We start from the raw sequence: 12,888 nt of genomic DNA on the forward strand, positions 1-12,888 counted from the left end.
ATTTCCAGTCTATGGGTACCTCCCCTGAGTCCAAGGAAGCTCTCATAATTATGGCTAAGGGTTTGCTTACTTCCTTTGCTGCCTCCTTTAATATAACTGAATAGATCCCATCCACCCCGGGTGCCTTTCTTGTGTTTATCTTCAACAGTTTCTCCTCCACTTTACTCCCAGTTATTTCAAGATTCTGTAGCTTACTGCTAGAGTTGAATACACCTCTGGCATTCCCCTCGCTGAATAACTCCTCATGTGTGAATGTCGATGCAAAATATTCATTTAGTTTGTTAGCTACCTGAGCATGATCATCAACACTTGACCCATCAATATCAAGTAGACCAATCTGATTCATCCCCTTCCTTCTAGAGTTTACATAAGTAAAGAACTCTTTGCTGTTTTTCTTTGCATCCCTTGCCAAGGATTTCTCGTAATCTGCCTTCGCCTGCCTAACCTCCTTTGTAACTTGGTTGCATATCAACTTGTATCTATCATAGGCTTCTGTGTCATGTGTTAATTTGTATGTATCCCATGCATTTTTCTTCTCTGCCATATGCCTCATTAGTTCATCTGACATCCATTTTGGCCTAAACCTTGAACAATATTTCTTAGTTGGTATGTAAAGCCTAGTAGCTTCCAAGATAAGTTCCTTGAATGCTTCCCATTTTGAATTTGCTGTTGGTAACATCATCAGTTGGTCCCACTGTATAGAATTTAAATACTGTCTCAGTCCATCGTAGTCGCTTTTACGGAAGCAATAACCCTTCCCTTTACCCCTAATGGTAGTTACCTCTTTGAGTAAATCCCACTTCAGCACACTGTGATCACTGCCACCTAGTGGTTCATTTATCTGCAGATTCTTAATGCATGAAGAATCACTGCTGATAATCAAATCAAGAGTATTACTCCCTCTAGTTGCCTCCCGAACATGCTGATGTAGAAAACAATCATCCAATAAATCCACAAAAGCCCTGCTAGTGTGTGAGTAACCAGCCCCCAAATTCCAGTCAATATCTGGGAAATTAAAATCTCCCATTATAAGACACTCTGATTTACTGGCCCACTCTATTTCCCTGTACAGTTCCTTATTATACTCATCAGAGTCATTAGGCCTATAGCACACTCCTACTCTCAATTTTGATCTCCCAATGTTTATGTCACACCAAACTGACTCCACACTGCACTGTCCAGCGATGTCGACTGGCTTCACTTCCTTGGTTTTTATGTGTTTCTTAACTAATAGCATAACCCCTCCCCTCTTCCTATCCTGTCTATCCTTTCTGTAGACGTTGTACTCCCCAAATTGCAGTTCTGCATCCCTTATATCTGTGTGACACCACGTCTCTGATATCCCAACAATATCTGCCTTCGATGTTTTGAGCAATTCCTCAAATTCATCAAATTTATTTACTAAAATTCTGAAATTACTAAAATTTATTTACTAAAACTACATCATGCAAGCATACTACGAAATAATGAAGCTGGAGACCGATATGACAACTTACAGGGCAAGACTGCATACCAAGTGGCTGGAATGATTCCCAGATATTCAGGTCACCAAAGAGCGAATAGCAGAACAGAGAAGGACCATCGTCACAAAGAACCGAATAGCCCCTGCAATCTTGGAAAAAATCAAGCAGGACATGAGCGAACAACTACAAAGGATAAAGAATATGGAACCAGAGGAGGAAGAACATACCACTGCTGAACCAGAGGCTGAAGAGCAAGAGGAAATACAACCCTCAGCAGCTGAAGTGGAAACAGATGAGATCATGATATCCAGAATAGAGGACGAGTGGAAGAAGGCCCTAACAGAATTTGAAGGAATGGATCCCACAAAGACTCACATGATACCGAAGAAGAGGCCAAATAGAACCTTGTGGAGAGTCACAGACCACCTGAATCGGCACATAATACTTCATTACCTCGACAATAATGGTGCAACACTGGCGGCCATTCACACAGCCGTGTATTGTACTGTGGTAGCAGCTACAAGGATTAATGGAAGAGAAGCGAGAGACCAGCAGCAGAAGAACCGAAAAAAGAAGGAACCACCAACTTGGGAAAGAAGACTTCAGCAGAAGATAGCAGAATTAAGAGTCAAGATAGGCCAATTGACCCAGTACCAACGGGGCAATAGGAGTAAGAAATTAATTGGAAAAGTGAAGAGCATCCTCAAGAAAGACAGCATCCACAGCAAAAAAATTGCAATGAGACAAAAAATCAGAGAATAGAAGAGTACTTGGACACGTTAAAGCAGAACCACCTTGCACTCAGCAAGAGGCTACGCTGATACAAAGAGAGCTCCAAGAGGAAAATAAACAACCGAATCTTCGATGAGGACCAAAGAGGTTTCTACAGGAATCTCGGAGAAGATGGAAAACAAGGGAACGGACCACCCGAGAAGATGACAGTTGAGGATTTCTGGGGAAACATATGGAGCAGGAAAGTAAAACATAACAGCCGAGTCACCGGAATAGAACAAGAATGCAAGAAAACCAAGGAAGTACAAGAAATGAGAGAATGGGAGATTCGGGAAGAAGTAAAACAGACGATCAAGAACTCTCACAACTGGCGAACTCCAGGAATAGATAACGTCCACAACTACTGCTCACTTGCACACACAAGCACCTGGCAGAGCAGTTCACCCAAATGATAAGGCACCCAGAGACAATCCCGAAGTTTCTCACTCAAGGAATCACATATCTGAAGCCTAAAGATGAAGATACAAGAAACCCGGCGAAATATAGGCCAATCACCTGCCTCCCAACAATGTACAAGATCCTGACCAGCTGCATAACCAGGAAGATAACAGACCGCTTGGAGAGCCAGAGCATAATGGCCAAACAGCAGAAAGAATGCAAGCAGCTGAGCAAAGGATGCAAGGAGCAATTAACCATAGATGCTGCGGTTATGGAGCGAGCATACAAGAAGCGCCACAACATGTACACAGCCTACATCGATTACCTCAAGGCCTTCGACTCCGTGCCTCATAGCTAGCTAATAGAGGTGCTGAAAATCTACAAAGTAAATTCGATAATGACAAATTTCCTAGGAGAAACGATGGCGAAATGGAGTACCACCATTAAGGTCGAAAACATCACAACCAGGCCAATCCCCATCAGGAGAGGAATCTTTAAGGGAGATGCCCTGAGCCCATTGTGGTTCTCTCTAGCACTTAACCCGCTACTACCATGCTCAACAGTAGCAAGTACGGATATAACCTCAAAGGAGGGAGGACGAACCTGTACACCCTCACCCACCTGATGTATATGGATGACATCAAGCTCTACGAGAAGCACCTTCAGCAACTACTCTAGATCATCGAAGAATTCAGCAAGGATATTAGGATGGAATTTGGTCTAGACAAATGCAAGACCCATGGTTTGCGTTAGGGAAAATTACTCAACCAAAACTACCAGCTGCAGAGTGGTAAAGAGATCGAAGCCATGGCAGAGGGAGAGGCTTACAAATACTTGGGGATGATGCAGGCTCAGCAGTTACAGCTAAAGAAAATTAAGGCCTGTCTGACTGAAAAATACCATGAGAGACTCAGAAGCCTGCTGAAAGCAAAGCTGAACGGAGGGAACACAATTAAAGCCATTAACACCTATTCAGTCCCAGTGCTAACATACTCCTTCAGGGTCATAGATTCGACTAACACCGAGCTGGAGGATATCATGAGAAAGACAAGGACAATGGCGCCTCCGTAGCCAGGTGGGAAGGAGCAGCAGTGCGTAGCACACGCTTCTTGATTAGACCGGGGTTCGAGCCCGTCACCACCAAATACGAAGGATGTGGAAAGGTCAGGGAATGACCACCGCATATTCCCGGAGCAATATGGCCTTAGTTGCTAATGCTCCTCAAAACCAAATAACAACAACAACAAGGACAATGATGACCAAGAGCCACAAACACCACGCGAGAGCTGCTGTGGAGAGACTGACAATTGCCCGGGAAGAAGGAGGGAGGGCCCTGATAAACCTCATTGAGCAAGAGAAGACAGTGATAGTTAACCTGAAGGATTACTTCCAGAAACACACTGCAGCACTCCACCAGGCCATAAGGAAGATAGACAAGCGGTATACTCCACTGAACCTAAACGAGGAGTCCCCCCCCCCAACAAGGAGGTACAAACAAAGCTCGAAAGATGGGCAGAGAAGACACTCCATGGCAGACCCTACAATGATCTCCATCAAGATCACATAGTTAAAATTGCTTCCAATGCATGGCTCACGAGTGGGATGCTCTTCCCCGAGACTGAAGGATTCATGCTCCCCATCCAAGACCAGTTAATCAATGCCAGGAACTATAGAAAATACATCGTCAAGGAGCCCGGAGTGTTAGATGACAAATGTCGACAATGCCACCTGGCCTCAGAAACGATCCAACACATCACCGCGGAATGCAAGATGATCACCAAGACTGAGTATACTCATAGACACGATCAGGTAGCTAGGATAATACATCAGAACCTAGCAAGCAAATATCAGTTGATCAAAGAAACTGTACGGTACTACAAGAACGAACCTCAGGCAGTACTAGACACCACAACCCACAAGCTGTACTGGGACTGCGCCATCATAATGGATAGGACAATACCACACAACAGACCGGACATAACCCTTGTGGACAAGAAGGAAAAGGCTACCTATCTGATTGACTTAGCGGTACCCAACACTTGAAACCTGCAGAAAACCCATGTGGAAAAAATCAGGAAGAAGAAAAAATCAGGAGATCAAAGAGATGTGGCATATGCAAAAGTAACGACCATCCTGATCATCGTATCAGCCACAGGTATGGTGCCAAAGACCCTTTATAACAGCCTAGCAGCAATGGGTCTCCTAGTGAACACCTACAAGGAACTCCAGAAAGTCGCAATCCTGAATACCTGTAGGATTGTCAGAGAGTTCCTGGACCAACAGTAACCTCAGACATAACAACAACCACCCTATGTACTTGGTAGCAATACCCGTCACGAGGTGGAATCCCCAATCAGGGAGAAATAATATAAGAGCAATAATAATAATAATAATAATTATTATTATTATTATTATTATTATTATTCCCTTAGGATTATGGATTTCTCTAACACTGAGCTGGAGGAGATTATGAAATCAACCAGTATGACCATGACTAAGAGCTGCCAATGCCACCTGAAGTCAGCTGTTGAGAGACTGGCCATAGTCCAGAAAGAAAGAAGCAAGGGTTTGATCAGACCTCATGGAAGAGGAGAAGGCAATTAAGAACCTGAGGGATTACTTCCAGGAAAAACAGCATCAATCTACCAAGCCATAAGGAAGATAGACAAAAATCACATCACTCAACCTCAACAACAGACAGAATAAAGTAAGGCAGAAAGATGAGCAAAGAAGGCATTCCACAGCTGACATTATAATGACCTCCATTGAGACTACATAGATAAGATGGCTTCGATCATATGGCTCATTAGCAGGAGGCTCTTCCCTGAGACCAGGGAAGGCAGGGTTGTTAATGACAGAAATGGCAGTGTGCTACTGCAACAGGATCTAGAAAATTTGGAAAGATGGGCTGAAAAGTGGCAACTGAAGTTTAATATTGACAAATGCAAAGTACTGTATATGGGTAGAAGTAACTCCAGAGAAACGTACCAACTGTATGGTACTCCACTTAAGGTGGTAGAAAATGAAAAAGACCTGGGAGTAATTGTGCAGTCAGATATAAAGTTTTCTGAGCAATGCAGACTGGCTACCAGGGCAGGTCATGGGGTTTTGTCAATGATGTACAGAAATTTTGCTAGCAGGGAAAAGGAGGTGATTGTCCCTCTGTATAAGGCAATGGGCAGGCCACACCTTGAGTACTGCATACAGGTCTGGAGGCCTCATTTTAGGAAGGATGTAGATTTGCTTGAGTGTGTACAGAGAAGGGCAACAAGATTGGTGAGGGGAATGGAGGGATCCTCTTACTAAGAGAGACTTAAGTTCTGCAAATTGCAGTGGCTAGAAACTAGACACCTGCGAGGTGATCTGATTGATGTGTATAAGGCCCTGGATGGGTTGAACACACTTAATTCTGATGAGATTCTTCCACTTGTTCAGATTACAAACCTAAGGGGGCATAAATTCAAATTGAGGAAAGACAGATGTAGAATAGATGTGTGGAAATTTGCCTTTAGCCCAGCAGGTGGTTAATTGCCAGAACAAACTTCCATCTTTTGTTGTGGAAGTTGATAGGTTAAATAAATTTAAGGAGGAACTGGACAAACATTTAGAGGGAATTGTTTTGTAAATTTTTTTTTTTTTTTTGGCTGATGCTGCATAAGCTCATACACTTGCTTTCTTGCATCACATGCCACTACTACCTCTAAAGATTCATGCTCACTGCGCAAGATGAGATAATGAAAACCAGGAAATACTTTGCCATGGACCCTAGAGTGACAGATGACAAATGTTGATGATGCCATCTGGCTCCAGAATCAATCCAGCACATTACAGCAGGCTGCAGGATTATCACCCAGTCAGAGGACATTCATAGATACGACCAGGTTTCCATTATAATACCATCATAAGCTAGTGCAAAAATAATACCAGTAGATCAAAGAAAGTGTACCATATTGTATGAACCCCGGTCCTACTGGAGACCCCTACTCACAAACTATACTGGGACAGCACTATAATAATAGACAAGATGATTCTACACAACAGACCAGATATAACCCTCACTGACAAGAAGGAAATAGCTACCTACCTAACTGATTTACATACCAGTGTCCAACACAAGCAACATCCAGAAAACCTGCCAAGGAAAAAATCAGGAATTGCATAGACCTAATACAGGAAGTCAAAGAAGTGTGGCATATGGAACAAGTAATAATCATCCCAATCACATGTCACCCATCAGCATGGTCCATTCTTCAAATAGGCCTCTGGGGTTTAGAAAGTTCTGACTCATAATAACTGCAATGGAATACACCAACCATCTATGACTTAAACTTTATTAAAATAATAATAAAATAACATAAGACAGAATAAAATTTGTTGTAAAAATAAAAATAAAATACACTGACAACTGTAGAGTTAAAAGTGATAAACTGATAGATAAAATTAAAATATACAAAATATTACAAATTAAATGTGATAAAAGCTTTAAAACAACGGTAGCTTTCAAAGGCAACCGCCTCCTTTATCAACAGTGAAACTTGACTGTCACAGCACATCCTTAAATAATATCAGCAGGATCATGGCTCACAGCACATATTACTGTAGGAGCATGGGCATTATCTTCCACACGTGCATAGAGATCGGAAATGGCTTGGGGCATGCCAGGCGGGACCGTTCATCCCATGCAAGAATTATGGTTTCAAAGAGGGGATGAATACATATTAGCACAATAAAGTCTAGGGGAAATCTGCTGTGGCTGAACACTTCTGGGAGAAGACCCACCAAATTTCTTCACGTGATGCTATCATCGTTGATCATTCGCATAAGTATTGGAACCGGAAATGGCTCAAGAGCTTGTAGATTTGTTTTTCGCAACGTAATACCATCAATAGAGATAGGGGAGTCCGTATTCATCCCCTATTTGAAACTGTGATTCTTGGATGGGATGAACATTTCTGCTTGGCGTGCTCCCAAGCCATTTCTGTTGTCCATGCATATGTGGAGGATAATGCCCATGCTCCTACAGTAACGCATGCTGTGAGCCGTGATCCTGCTGATATTATTTAAGGATGTGCCGTGACAGTCAAGTTTTACTGTTTATAAAGGAGGTGGTCACCTTTGAAAGCTACAGTTATTTCATAGCTTTTATCACTTATAATTTGTAATATTTTGTATATTTTAATTTTATCTATCATTTTATCGCTTTTAACTCTACAGTTGTCAGTGTATTTTATTTTTATTTTTACAACAAATTTTATTCTGTCTTATTTTATTTTATTTTATTTTATTATTTTGATAAAGTTTCAGTCATAGATGGTTGGTGTATTCCATTGCAGTTATTGTGAGTCATGGTCCAAAGAACTTCCAGAAATAACAACCATCCCCATTCATCTGGTACTGGATTTTTTAAATAATGGGTTTTTCCTTATCCTGCGACAGGTTTTTCCCTATCCCACGACGACCCGTCGCGGGATTGGGAAAAACCCATTATTTGAAGAAAGAGATAATAATAATAATACTGTCTGTTAGAAACCTTTTTTTGTGATTTGTAGTTCTCTTTCATCCCAAAATTAAAACTACTGTATGGGTAATGGCATACATAATTTAAATAAATTGTAGTATATTGAGTCAGTGTAGAGCAAACCCAACACAACTCATGTTGAAGGGCCTCCACAATATGGGACTGATGCACTAAGTAACAAACCTAGTGTGCCTTATTGCCATGTATGCATAATGAGGCTGTACCTCACTTGTACCTTAAATGTTTTATAGCTCTCAGAGTGTGAGTCTTTATGTCCTAAATTAATTGAAAAATCTATGCTAAATAAAAGTATTAATGCTTTATTGTTACCTAACTTACTGAATACCCTTTTTTTCAGAAACTCATTAGAATGAACATGCCACTCACAGAGGATTTGAAAGTAAATTTTACTACCACACTTTTTGCCTTGATTAGAGAAAATCTTAGTATAAAAATGAGGCCAGGTGAGAAAATATAATTTCTTTTTTAATTACAAGCATTACAGAAGGTATTATATACTTAAACATATTCTGTTCACTTTTGTTACTTTATGTTTCTTTGTATAAAGAGGAAAGAATAGCATGCTGCCTGTGGTTCCTATTATAGCATATGTGATCATGAGAATGCATGTTACAAGATTGAGCCTATGTGTTGTCATAAAAAATAGACAGATCATTAACTGTTGTGCTAGCATTTTGCCACAGTAAAACTGTTGAAGCTGTAAGCTTCTCAGTCATGATTACTGTATAAACAGAAATTAATTAATTTATATATTTATAAAAGTGTTACATTAAATCATTAAATTGTTAAAATTAACAATTCCTTAATTTTCTGAAGATAATTTATTAACAGTAATAGTTGTTTACAAACATAAGGCTTCTGCTAAAATTGTATTTTTATTTACTTATTTCAAAAACTTCATGCTTAAGCAAAGCACGGAGTTTTTGAAATAAATAAATAAAAATACAGTTTTGGAGAAGAATACTTTGCTTAAGTATATTGGCAAAATCCAGCAATCTCAGGACTTAAAGATTGCTGGTGTTTGAACAATAAATTTTATCAATCATGAAATGTCAAAATTCAACACAGATAAATGAAGAGCATATTGGCAGCACGGCCATCTATTTTTTGATGATTTTTCTTCATGATTAACTTATTTTTATCAAATGCATCATTTTATTCTTATTATTCTTTTAACATTTGGGCTATTGGTCAAAATTTTAACAATTGGGCTATTGGTTAAAATTTGTAAACAGGAAACTTACCAGGTGCAGTTACTGAAGTGATCACCTACAACAAAATTGCTTTGGTAATATTCCATTAAAATAAAATAATGAAAAAAATAAATAAACAAAAACAAGTACTGCACAAGATAACTTATTTAGTAACAGCTGAAGATGATAGTGTAGAAATAAATGTGGCTTTTAGATCTCCATTTGACTGACACAGAATACTTTTCTTCTACTTTTTCAGCCACTGGAAAATGTTAAAATACTTTCGGAACAGATTCAATTGCCTTGTAATCAGTGCAAAAGAAAAAATCACTCTAGAAAGGGAAACACATTATTGGTACGCCATTTTAATTTGACATGACTGATATGCTTTTTTCAGAATTCAGAATATGAATCATAATCTTTTTGACATAATGCATGTGGGGTAAGTCAGTTTTCTGGTTTTCTGAACAATACATGTACCCTATGTCATTGTCTGATTGTACTCTCGAGCTTCAGTGGTAAACTCAGGAACCAGATTTTTCTAGCTGTGTTTCAATACCTTTAATAAACTTTCAAGTTACTCATTAATTTGATAAGTTAATTTTTTAACTCATTAATTTGGTAATATTCCATTAAAGTAAAATGAGAAAATAAATATTTTTGAAATAAGTAAGTAAAACAATTTGCAGAATTTTAAGTTGGGGAGTACAATGTGTACATAAAGGATAGATAGGATAGGAAGGGAGGAGGGGGTTATGCTGTTAGCTAAGAAACACAAAATCTAAGGTTGACATGGGTGAGAATACAATGTTGAGTCAGTTTGGTGTGACATAAGCATTGGGAAAACAAAAGTGTTATAGACCTGATGACTCTGATGAGTACAATGAACAACAGTACAGTGAAATAGAGTGAGCCAGTAAATCAGAATGTTTTATAATGGAGGATTTTAACTTCCCAGATATTAATTGAAACTTGTGGTTGGTCACTCCCACACTAGCAAGACATTTGTGGATTTATTGGATGATTGTTTTCTACAGCAGCACGTTTGAGAGGTAACCAGAGGAAGTAATACTTTTGATCTGATTCACTACCCGACAAAATTTTTTTTCATACCTTTGCAATGAAAGTTGGTTATTCTGAACAAAATTAATGTTCTGATTATGAACATTAATTTTGTAAATATCAATCTTTTACTTCTGTCACGTCTACATCAAAAGATATATGCATTTTTTTAAATTCCTTGTTTTTTTACAATATCAGCATACATGGTCGTAATTATTACACATAATATATGTTACTTATACATGTTTCCCACTCGATTTCTTTTTATACTCCAGATTGCTTTCCCGTTTAAGGAACCAACAGTAATCTCCCATCATAGCAGAGTCCCAGCAACCTTGGTATCATTTTTTCATTCAAGATACATCCTGGTAGAAGCGCTCTCCTTGTTCATCACTGACATCTGCTAAGTTTTATGTAAAGAAATCCAGATGGGAATGAAAGAAATGCATTTTCAATGACATTCGGCACCCCATGTTCTTGTAACATTTCAGAAAGTTTGTCACCAGTTGCTCATAGTTCTATTCTTTTCTCTTTCCGAGGAATCCATGTACCACAGCCTTGAAAGATCCCCATGCAGCCAGTTCAACGTCATTCAGGTTTCTTTGAAATTTGGGTGCCTCCATAGCCAGGTGGGAAGGAGCAGTAGTGCGTAACACATGCTTCTTGATTAGACTGGGGTTCGACTCCATCACCACCAAATACAGAAGATGTGGAAAGGTCAGGGAATGACCACTGCATATCCCGGAGCAATATGGCCTTAATTGCTAATGCTCCTAAAAATGAAAACAACAACAACAACTTTGAAATTCTTCATCTTTTAGGAGCTTCTTATTTGAGGACCTATGAAAATTCCTTCCTTCCTTCAGCTTTGCATGAAATAAATTTGGAAACATTTTCAGTAAATATGCAAATCCTCTGCTTTCTTTAACCAGTGCCTTAGTGAAATTTTTAATCAGTCCAAGCTTGATGTGTAAAGGGGGAAGAAAAACCTTTTGTGAATCGACCAATGGAACATATTTTTACATTGCTTTTTCCAGGAATATATTTATCTCTCTTGTCCCAGTGTTGTACTATGTAGTGTTTGGTTGTTGCGCTACTGTCCCACAAACACAGGAAACATCAGAATTTAGTGAAACCACTTTGAAACCCAACAAGCAGTCCAATCACTTTAAGACCACCACAAATATTCCAACCATAGTCATTGTAATGTATAGCAGCAAGAATCTGGGACATACTATCGTAAGGTTCTTTCAGGCCAACAGCATGAACAAGAGGAATTGATGGTAAAGTAGTAGTAGTAGTGGCATGCGATGCAAGAAAGCAGTGTAGGAGCTTATGCAGCATCAGCCAAAAAAAAAAAAAAAATTTCACACAACCATTCCCTCCAAATGCCTGTCCAGTTCCTCCTTAAATTTATTTAACCTATCAACTTCCACAACGACAGATGGAAGTTTGTTTCAGCAATTAACCACCCGCTGGCTAAAGGCAAATTTCCACACATCTATTCTACATCTGTCTTTCCTTAATTTGAATTTATGCCCCCTTAGGTTCGTAATCTGAACAAGTGAAAGAATCCAATCACAATTCAGCATGCTCAACCCATTCAAGGCCTTATACACCTCAATCAGATCACCGCACAGGTGCCTAGTCTCCAGCCACTGCAATTTGCAGAACTTAAGCCTCTCTTTAATCCCTTCATTCCCCTCACCAATCTTGTTGCCCTTCTCTGTACATGCTCAAGGAAATCTACATCCTTCCTAAAATGAGGCCTCCAGATCTCTATGCAGTACTAAAGGCGTGGCCTGACCGTTGCCTTATACAGAGAGACAATCACCTCCTTTTCCCTGCTAGAAAAATTCCTATATATCATTGAGAAAACCCCATGACCTGCACTGGCAGCCTGTCTGCATTGCTCAGAAAACTTCATATCTGACTGCACAATTACTCCCAGGTCTTTTTCATTTTCTTCCACCTTAAGTGCAGTACCACACAGTTGATACATTACTTTGCATTTGTCAAGGTTAAACTTCAGTTGCCACTTCTCAGCCCATCTTTCCAAATTTTCTAGATCCTGTTGCAGTAGCACACTGCCATTTCTGTCATTAACAACCCTGCCAACTTTTGTATCATCTGCAAACTTCGATGCTAATACCTTCATCAATATCATTGATAAATATACAAAACAACAGTGGACCCAACACCGAACCCTGTGGGACTCCAATAATAACATTAGTCCACAAAGAGCAGCACCCATTGATTGCCACTTTCTGTCTTCTCCCACTCAACCATCCTTTAATCCATTGTAGCAATTTACCCTTAATACCATTCTGCTCCAATTTGTACAGTAGTCTTCCATGCACAACAGTATCAAAAGCTTTCCTGAAATCCAAGTATATGATATCAAAATTATTTTTTGCATCCAGTTCCTTTGAAACCACATTATAATATCCTATCGAATTTG

At 39.4% G+C, this 12,888-nt stretch overlaps 1 protein-coding gene across 1 annotated transcript in view; it reads left to right on the plus strand.

The window, feature by feature from the left end:
* The window catches only part of LOC150087800 (voltage-dependent calcium channel type A subunit alpha-1-like), a 1,442,149-nt gene that overhangs the window by 1,064,740 nt on the left and 364,521 nt on the right, over positions 1–12,888 (plus strand). The window contains exon 33 of the mRNA XM_090369204.1: positions 8,510–8,615. Within this exon, the coding sequence (XP_090225330.1) occupies positions 8,510–8,615 (106 nt within the window). The remainder of the gene's footprint in view (positions 1–8,509; positions 8,616–12,888) is intronic.

Source organism: Mastigoproctus giganteus, chromosome 3 (genome assembly GCF_048544385.1).
Source record: "Mastigoproctus giganteus isolate SK-2022 chromosome 3, ASM4854438v1, whole genome shotgun sequence".
Lineage (NCBI taxonomy): Eukaryota > Metazoa > Arthropoda > Arachnida > Uropygi > Thelyphonidae > Mastigoproctus > Mastigoproctus giganteus.